A 10623-nucleotide genomic window follows, 5' to 3' on the forward strand; every position below is an offset into this window, starting at 1 on the left:
TAGTCAGCACGTGACCACATGTATGCAAATCGCATGCTCGTAGTCCTGCGCCCACCTGTTCCCTGCACTGGAGCATCCTAACAGTGCGAGGATTCACAAATCTGCAGTCATTTAGTGACTGCAGACTTGAACCCTAAGCCTGCACATCCCTTTTGAGCATGTTCCATCTTTGAAGCTATTTTACAAAGAATATCTATTTTACATGAAATATAACCTTAATTTTAAAAAGTTGGGACACTGTAAAATGTAAAGAAACTAGAATTCAATGATTGTTTTTAAAGACCGTTCATATATACACCTAGGTTATTATCTTGACATCCATTGTATTGATCAGTAATTAGCTCATGTAAACCTAGCTTTATGAGCCATGTCAGTAGACTCTTCAATAACATGGTTTCAAATTAAAGCCTCAGATTATATGCACACACTATGGATGTGTTGGAGAAAAGCATTTATTTATTTTTTGTTATTTTTGCAGTTACAACTGGAAGAAAGGCAATGACCATTGTGCTGTCCTTCTTATTTTTTTCTAAACCTTTCACCATTCAGTAAGTATTTTTAAATCTGGTTTGAATGCAAACTATTTAAAAGAATACATAGTTAAAAAGTTCTTCTAATGTCGTTGAACAGGAGCGCAACGCTATCCTGGCTTTCTGGGGGTGATATGCTTCTGCTCTGTTGACTGTTCTTACCAGCGGCATGGTCACCCTGGTGGCACGAACTTTGCACTCTCAGATGCTGCAGACAGGAGCAGCTTTTCCTCTGCAGCATATGAGGAGTGCAGTGGCACTGAAACTGTCCGGAACCGCAATCTAGCCAACTTTCCAGCAGCCTTTGGAAGCTCTGTTGGAAAGAGCTTGTAAGGACGGTTCTCGAGAACGGAAAGGACTTTTATAACAAGTGAAGTTGCAAAGGTGCTTGTTTTTACTTATGATCATGACTAATTTCTTTAAAATGATGGGACAACCCCTTTTAATAGGTCTGAAAAGAGATGCAAGTCATACAACATATTTCATTTTTCCTTTTATTTTAACCCCTTAACCCACGGGCCATTTTGCGTTTTCGTTTTTTGCTCCCCTTCTTCCCAGAGCCATAACTTTTTTTTTTATTTTTCGGTAAAAATTGGTTTTAACATATCGTGTGCAATTCCACAGTTTTTTTCTTCCATGTTCACTAAATGCTATAACTGACCTGCCATTATGATTCTCCAGGTCATTACAAGTTCATAGACACCAATCATGTCTAGGTTTTTTTTTTTATTTAAGTGGTGTAAAAAAAAAATCCAAACTTTGGTAAAAAATAAAAAAATGTTTCCATGTTTCGTGATCTCGGGCTGGGTGAGAGCTTATTTTTTGCATGCCAAGCTGATGTTTTTAATGATACCATTTTGGTGTAGATACGATCTTTTGATCGCCCGTTATTGCATTTTATTGCAATGTAGCGGCGACCAAAAAAAAGTGGATTGTGGAGTTTTGACTTTTTCTCGTTACGCCGTTCTGCAATCAGGTTAATTCTTTTTTTATATTGATGGATCGGGCAATTCTGAACACAGCTATACCAAATATGTGTACGTTTGATTTTTTTTTTCTTTTATGGTTTTATTTTGAAAGGGGGGTGATTTTAACTTTTTATATTTTATTTATATTTTTAAAAACATTTATTTAATTTTTTTACTTTTAGCATGCTTCAATAGTTTCCATGGGAGACTAGAAGCTGCAGTTGTCCCACTTTCTCACTTTATTTTAGAATGTGATGGGTACTTCGCCAGAACCAGAATAAATAAGGAACTGATATGGAGATCAGACCACTAGGGTTATGTGAAGTAGCAATGCTACGTACTATCATATTCTTTGGTATGTACTAAAGAGGAAAATTTAAGTGTTTTTTTTCTGCACTGCTGGTGGAGTCCCACAAGAAGGATCCATGAAACATAAAGGTTGAAGCAATGCGGTTTTAATATTGATGCGTTTTGAACTTATCAAACTTCTTCCTCAGGATACAACCACAACCTTCCTCATGTTGTATCCTGAGGAAGCAATTTGATAGCTTCTAATCACATCGATATTAAAACCGCATTGTTTCAACTTATTTTTTTCCAGCTGGGACTCCACCAGCAACACAGAAAAACAATTTAACCCCTTAGTGACAGAGCCAATTTGGTACTTAATGACCAGGCCAATTTTTGCAATTCTGACCACTGTCACTTTATGAGGTTATAACTCTGGAACGCTTCAACGGATCCCGCTGATTCTGAGATTGTTTTTTCGTGACATATTGTACTTCATGTTAGTGGTAACATTTCTTCGTTATTACTTGCGATTATTTATGGAAAAAACGGAAATATGGCGCAAATTTTTAAAATTTTGCAATTTTCAAACTTTGTATTTTTATGCCCTTAAATCAGAGAGATATGTCACGAAAAATAGTTAATAAATAACATTTCCCACATGTCTACTTTACATCAGCACAATTTTGGAAACAAAATTTTTTTTTGTTAGGGAGTTATAAGGGTTAAAAGTTGACCAGCAATTTCTCATTTTTACAACACCATTTTTTTTTTTACGGACCACATCACATTTGAAGTCATTTTGAGGGGTCTATATGATAGAAAATAATGAAGTGTGACACCATTCTAAAAACTACACCCCTCAAGGTTCTCAAAACCACATTCAAGAAGTTTATTAACCCTTTACGTGCTTCACAGGATTTGAAACAATGTGGAAGGAAAAAATGAACATTTAACTTTTTTTTGCAAACATCTTAATTCAGAACCATTTTTTTTATTTTCACAAGTGTAAAAACAGAAATGTAACCATAAATTTTGTTATGCAATTTCTCCTGAATACGCCAATACCCCATATGTGGGGGTAAACCACTGTTAGGGCGCACCGCAGAACTTAGAAGTGAAGGAGCGCCGTTTGACTTTTTCAATGCAGAATTGGCTGGAATTGAGATCGGACGCCATGTCACGTTTAGAGAGCCCCTGATGTGCCTAAACAGTGGAAACTCCCCACAAGTGACACCATTTTGGAAACTAGACCCCTTAAGGAACTTATCTAGATGTGTGGTGAGCACTTTGAACCCCCAAGTGCTTCACAGAAGTTTATAACGTAGAGCCGTGAAAATAAAAAATCGCTTTTGTTTACACAAAAATGATCTTTTCGCTCACAAATTCTTATTTTCACAAGGGTAACAGGAGAAATTAGACCACAAAAGTTGTTGTGCGATTTCTCCTGAATACGTCGATACCCCATATCTGAGGGTAAACCACTGTTTGGGCGCACCGCAGAGCTTGGAAGTGAAGGAGCGCCGTTTTACTTTTTCAATGTAGAATTGGCTGGATTTGAGATTGGACGCCATGTCGCGTTTGGAGAGCCCCTGATGTGCCTAAACAGTGGAAACCCGCCACAAGTGACACCATTTTGGAAACTAGAGCCCTTAAGGAACTTATCTAGATGTGTGGCGAGCACTTTGAACCCCCATGTGCTTCACAGAAGTTTATAACGTAGAGCCGTGAAAAAAAAAAATTGCATTTTTTCTACAAAAATGATCTTTTTGCCCACAAATTTTTATTTTCACAAGGGTAACAGGAGAAATTAGACCACTAAAGTTGTTGTGCAATTTCTCCTGAGTACGTCGATACCCAATATGTGGGGGTAAACCACTGTTTGGGCGCACCGCAGAGCTTGGAAGAGAAAGAGTGCCGTTTTACTTTTTCAATGTAGAATTGGCTGGAATTGAGATCGGACGCCATGTCGCGTTTGGAGAGCCCCTGATGTGCCTAAACAGTAGAAATCCCCCACAAGTGACCCCATTTTGGAAACTAGACCCCCCATGGAACTTATCTAGATGTGTGGTGAGAACCTTGAATGCCCAAGTGCTTCACAGAAGTTTATAATGCAGAGCCGTGAAAATAAAAAATATTTTTTTTTTCCACAAAAAAAATTTTTTAGCCCCCAAGTTTTTATTTTCACAAGGGTAACAAGAGAAATTGGACCCCAAAAGTTGTTGTCCAATTTGTCCTGAGTATGCTGGTACCCCATATGTGGGGGTAAACCACTGTTTGGGCGCACGGCAGAGCTCGGAAGGAAGGAGCGCCGTTTTGGAATGCAGACTTTGATAGAATGGTCTGCGGGTATTATGTTGCGTTTGCAGAGCCCCTGATGTACCTAACCAGTAGAAACCCTCCACAAGTGACCCCATTTTGGAAACTAGACCCCCCAAGGAACTTATATAGATGTGTGGTGAGAACTTTGAATGCCCAAGTGCTTCACAGAAGTTTAGAATGCAGAGTCGTGAAAATAAAAAAAAGTTTTTTTCCCACAAAAAAGATATTGTAGCCCCCAAGTTTTTATTTTCACAAGGGTAACAGGAGAAATTGGACTGCAATAGTTGTTGTCCAATTCATCCCGAGTACGCTGATGCGCCATATGTGGGGGTAAACCACTGTTTGGGCGCAAGGCAGAGCTCGGAAGGGAAGGAGCGCCTTTTTGGAATGCAGACTGATAGAATGGTCTGTGGGCATTATGTTGCGATTGCAGAGCCCCTGATATACCTAAACTGTAGTAACCCCCCACAAGTGACCCCATTTTGGAAACTAGACCCCCCCAAGGAACTTATATAGATGTGTGGTGAGAACTTTGAATGCCCAAGTGCTTCACAGAAGTTTAGAATGCAGAGTCGTGAAAATAAAAAATATTTTTTTTTTCACAAAAAAGATTTTGTAGCCCCCAAGTTTTTATTTTCACAAGGGTAACAAGAGAAATTGGACCCCAGAAGTTGTTGTCCAATTTATCCCGATTACGCTGATGCCCCATATGTGGGGGTAACCTACAGTTTGGGCGCACGGCAGAGCTCAGAAGGGAGGGAGCACCATTTGACTTTTTGAGCGCAAAATCGGCTGTCGTGTTTGGAGACCCCCTGATGTACCTAAACAGTGGAAACCCCCCAATTCTAGCTCCAACCCTAACCCCAACACACCCCTAACCCTAATCCCAACCTGATCCATAATCCTAATCACTAACCCTAACCATAATCACAACCCTTACCCCAAAACAACCCTAATGTCAACCCTAACCATAACCCTAATCAAAACCCTAAATCCAACACACCCCTAATCCTAATCTCAACCCTAACCTCAAACCTAACCCTAATCCCAATACACCCCTAATCACAACCCTAACCTTAACCCTAATCCCAAACCTAACCCTAATCCCAAGCGTAACCCTAATGCCAACCCTAACCCTAATACCAACCCTAATCCAAACCCTAACCCTAATCCCAGCTCTAACCCTAACTTTAGCCCCAACCCTAGCCCTAACTTTAGCCCCAACCCTAACCCTAGCCCTAAGGCTACTTTCACACTTGCGTCGTTTGACATTCCGTCGCAATCCGTCGTTTTGGACAAGAAACGGATCCTGCAAATGTGCCCGCAGGATGCGTTTTTTGCCCATAGACTTGTATTGCCGACGGATCGTGACGGATGGCCACACGTCGCGTCCATCGTGCACTGGATCAGTTGTGTTTTGGCGGAGCGTCGGCACAAAAAAACGTTCAATGAAACGTTTTTTTTGTACGTCGCATCCGCCATTTCTGACCGCGCATGCGTGGCCGTAACTCCGCCCCCTCCTCCCCAGGACATAGATTGGGCAGCGGATGCGTTGAAAAACTACAGCTGCTGCCCACGTTGTGCACAATTTTCACAACGTGCGTCGGTATGTCGGGCTGACGCATTGCGACGGCTCCGTACCGACGTAAGTGTGAAAGAAGCCTAACCCTAAATTTAGCCCTAACCCTAAATTTAGCCCCAACCCTAACCCTAAATTTAGCCCTACCCCTAACCCTACCCCTAGCCCTACCCCTAGCCCTACCCCTAGCCCTAACCCTAATTTTAGCCCCAACTGCTGTTCTCCTGCCGGCCGGCAGATGGAGACAGATGGCGGGCGCACTGGGCATGCGCCCGCCATGTTCTTCTGCCGGCGGCCAGGAGGAGCAGCAAGAGGGATCCAGGGACCTAGGTGAGTATGCTAGGGTCCCCGAATCCCCCTATTTCTCTGTCCTCTGATGTGCGATCACATCAGAGGACAGAGAATTACACTTTACTTTTTTTTTTTTTTGCAGTCGCCGGTAAACAGTTAATTACCGGCGATCGCAAAACAGGGGTCGGTAATACCGACCCCGATCATGCTCTTTGGGGTCTCGGCTACCCCCGGCAGCCGAGACCCCAAAAATTCTCCCGGTGCCGGCCGGCGGGCGCACTGCGCATGCGCCCGCCATTTTGAAGATGGCGGCGCCCACCGGGAGACACGAGGAGCATCGGGGGAGCTAGGTGAGTATTGGGGGGGCCACCTGGGACCCCTTTTCTCTGTCCTCCGATGTGCGATCACATCTGAGGACAGAGAAATTAAAGAGATCGCGTTTTTTTTTTTTTTTGCGATCGCCGGTAAACGGTTAATTACCGGCGATCGCAAATGCGGGGTGGGTTAAAAAAACCCCGAATCATGTTCTCTGGGGTCTCGGCTACCCTCGGCAGCCGAGACCCCGGAGAAAATCGGCCTCTGGGGGGCGCTATTGACTTTTTCCACAGCGCCGTTAATTAACGGCGCTGTGGTTTAAGTACCCTTAGCGGCCGCCGTTAAAAGGCGTATCGGCGGTCGCTAAGGGGTTAATTTTCCTCTTTAGGTCTTGCAACCTGTGGTTCTGCAGCAGCTGATTTACCAAACCTTTAGGGTATGTGCACACGTCAGGATTTTTTCCTGACAAAATCCTGAGAATTCTGCCAGAAATCCGCGTGCTTTTTTCGCGTGGAATTTGCGCGTTTTTTGTGCGGATTATTTTGCGGATTTTTTTTTTTTTTTCCGGAATGACCTTTTTGATAGGAAATCCGCAAAAAAATCCGGAAAAAGATAGAGCATGTCCGGATTTTTTGTGGGATGCGTTTTTTTTGCAGAAAAAAACGCTAACATCTGCACAAAAAATGCGGAATGCATTCTAAAAGATAGGATGCATAATGTTAGCGTTTTTTGACCGGATTTATAGCGTTTTTATGGCGAAATTCCGCAAGAAAAACGCTAAAAATCCTGACGTGTGCACATACCCTTAAAGTTGTTCTGGGCTACACAAACTCATTAGTTCCCATTGTTACCCTGGCGGGCTACAAACCCAATTGATATGTCCCTGTGCATGATATGCATGTCTCAACTGAAGGTATTATAAAATTTGTGGATAGGTGTTCCAAACTCAGTTTGTAGTTGAGAAAATTACTTAATCAGGTCACCTACCAAAACATCGGGCAATCTGTGGATTCCCATCAAATTTAATTTCCTAAACCCTTCTGATTGATAAAGATTAGAATGGCAAGGGGTTTCCCAAAGTAAGGTAAACTGATTGACTCCTTGTAGACCCTGCAGTTCTCTAACCTTTCACCAGGGCCGATAAATAAGTAGTAATGTTGGAAATTATCGCGAAGACACCCTAAACTTATGAGCCTCACATGTTTCATATAGCCTAGCTGACTTCAAATTATGCTAAAGTAGAAGACTCTGTTCTTCCCCACCCCTGGGATTTTAATTATGTGTATATATGTATGTACACTGCTCAAAAAAATAAAGGATACACTTAAACAACACAATGTAGGCTCCAAGTCAATCACACTTCTGTGAAATCAACCTATACAGTTAAGAAGCAACACTGATAGTGAATCAATTTCTCCTGCTGTTGTTCAAATGGAACAAACAGGTAGAAATGATAGGCAATTAGCAAGACAACCCCTAAAAAGGAGTGGTTCTGCAAGTGGTGACCACAGACCATTTCTCTGATCCAATCCTTTTTGGATAGCTCTCACCCCTAGAAGTACTGTACAGTAGTATGAGGCGGTGTCAACAACCCATAGATGTTGCTCAGGTAGTGCAGCTCATCCAGGTTGGCACATGAGTGAGAGTTGTGGCAAGAAGGGTAACTGTCTGTCAGCACAGTATGCAGACCATGGACCAGATACCAGGTGACAGGCCAGTACACTATCAGACGTGGAGGTGGCCGAAAGAGCCAAACAACCCAGAAACAGGCCACTAACATCCATGTGTCTGCTCATACTATCATAAACCGACACCATGAGGGTGGTATAAGGGCCCACTGTCCACAAGTGAATATTGTGCTTACAGCGCCCAACACCATCTAAGGTGGTTGGCATTTGCCAGAGAACACCAAGATTGGCAGATTTGACACTGGCACCTTGTGCTCTTCACATATGAAAGCAAGTTCACACTGAGCACATGTGACAAATGTGACAGTGTCTTGAGACGCCGTGGAGAACTTTCTGCTGCCTACAACATCCTCCAGCATGACCGGTTTGGCAGTGGGTCAGTAATGGTGTGGGGAGAGATTTCTTTCTTTCTTTTTTTGGAGGGCCCCACAGCTAGCCAGAGGTACCCTGACTACCATTGGGTACTGGGATGAGATCCTCAGACCCTTTGTGAGACCATATACAGGTGCAGTGGGCCCTGGGTTCCTTCTGATGCATGACAATGCTAGGCCTCGTATGGCTGATGTCAGTAGTTCTTGCATGATGCTATGGACTGGCCTGCCAGTTTCCCAGATCTGAATTCAATTGATCACATCTGGGACATCATGTCTCGTTCCATCCACCAATCCTACGTTGCACCACAGACTGTCGAGGAGTTGACTGATGCTTTAATCCAGAACTGGGAAGAGATCCCTCAGGAGAACAGTCGCTACTTCATCAGGTGCATGCCCTTGTGTTGTAGGTAGCTCATGCAGCGCATGGAGGCCGCACGCACTACTGAGCATCATTTCCTTGTCTTGCGGCATTTCCACTGAAGTTGGATCAGCCTGTAATTTAATTTTTCACTTTGATTTTGAGTATCATTCCAATTCCAGACCTCCATGGGATATTAATTTTGATTTACATTGGTCATTTTTATATTTTACTGTCCTCAACACATACCACTATGTAATCAATAAGGATTTGCAACTGGAATATTTCATTCAGTGATATCTGGAATGTGGTATTTCAGTGTTCCTTCTATTTTTTTGAGCAGTGTATGTATTTTCATATTTTGGTTATAATGGTTTTAGGGGTTCTAACAAACTTTCTCATAAATTGAGTAATGCACATTGATTTCTATACCAAACACTGAACTTGGGACAGACTGGACCTTGTTTTTAATCTAGTTTCCTGATTTGTACTAATTTGCACTGTGTATTGCTTACTCTGGATTATATACATTAAGTCCTCACTTCTTTTCTTGCCTTTACAGATATATTTGGTCTGGATTATTGGTTGTACTTGGAATATTCTTAAATGTCTACAGTAAAAACATGGACAAATTGAAATTTATTCATCTGTATAATATTCTGAGGAGAAGGGGCACAGAAGTGAAATCAAGGACGTTCTCACAGACTGTATAAGATATTTTTTTTCATTTTTTTTCTAATCTTAATCATTAAATGATTATATTTTTACAATGGCAATCTGCTACACTAATGAGAAGGTGAAGGCATATTGTCTGCTATGTTGCTGCTGAAGTGTAGGCCAAGGAGGTGATTTCACCACTCCGCTAATGAGCATTTTACTGAACATGACACTTTGTGGTGTCTTCATATGATGTATGGTACTCGGGGACCTATTACCTCAATACTGGAGGCATACACACTAGCGGACCATGACTTTTTTATGGCATTTTTATTTTCACTTTTCTTAAGTCATTGTTTCAGTAGGGAGCTGTCAGTCTTCAAACATCAAATTATCCGTATGCATAAAGTGTATATATATACATATTGTTTGCCTGAATCATGGTAGGTTTGGATCATATTTGTCTAGCACATGGAGTTTCTCTACTAATAAATGTTTTCATCTTTAGATCCTAATAATGAATTAGTTCTGTAACTTTAGTTCATATTGTTTAGCGACATAAAATTATACATGGACCATGCTTTATTGACATCAGATTGTAACAGCCATCTACATCTTTTGGGGGGAGTGGAGGGATGGGTTGCACCATTTTTTACTTCCCTTGATCCATTTTCTTTCCTGTGTTTTTTTTTTGTGTTGTAGTTAATTTCCCAAGGTGTGACTGAAAATGGATTTTAATGCAACATTTTCTGAAATTTTAGGGAAAAAAACCTAAGGACACTACAGAAAATATTAATCTACAATGACTAAAATTACATACCAGTGAACTGTATTAATGTGTGTATCTACCTAAATATGAATGTTACCCACACTGAAATCCAGTGAAAATACAGAAATTCATATTTTTTGAATCCCCTTACTTCCACAGAATGATATAAGTGGGTGTAGATTATCTTCTGCTATGTCCCAAACATCAAATGCAAGTAAATTTAAATTTCTAAAGATGAGATAACTATCGATCAAATTCTCATTCATGCAACACTTATCTCCACTAACTCACCCATACACTTCTGTTGGCTACTTTCTTCTGATTACTGATATGTTGGGAGCTAAAACATATTCAGTCTTTTCCCCAACATCATTCAGTTTAAGCTTATTAAAGTTTTATAACATGCATGATTGGATACCGACTGTCTGACAGTAACTGTTAACAACATTTAGTTAATACCAGTAATCTGACATTTCTAATGAGG

At 41.4% G+C, this 10623-nt stretch overlaps 1 protein-coding gene across 2 annotated transcripts in view; it reads left to right on the forward strand.

Moving 5' to 3' along the window:
- The window catches only part of SLC35B3 (solute carrier family 35 member B3), a 157724-nt gene extending 147847 nt beyond the window's left edge, over positions 1–9877 (forward strand). For both annotated transcript variants that reach the window (XM_069730679.1, XM_069730680.1), the window contains exons 9-10: positions 479–548; positions 9276–9877. In XM_069730679.1, coding sequence (XP_069586780.1) covers positions 479–548; positions 9276–9426 — 221 coding nt within the window. In that variant the 3' untranslated portion in view covers positions 9427–9877. The remainder of the gene's footprint in view (positions 1–478; positions 549–9275) is intronic.
- The last annotated feature ends 746 nt before the right edge of the window (positions 9878–10623 follow it).

The sequence above is a fragment of the Ranitomeya imitator genome, chromosome 6 (genome assembly GCF_032444005.1).
Source record: "Ranitomeya imitator isolate aRanImi1 chromosome 6, aRanImi1.pri, whole genome shotgun sequence".
Lineage (NCBI taxonomy): Eukaryota > Metazoa > Chordata > Amphibia > Anura > Dendrobatidae > Ranitomeya > Ranitomeya imitator.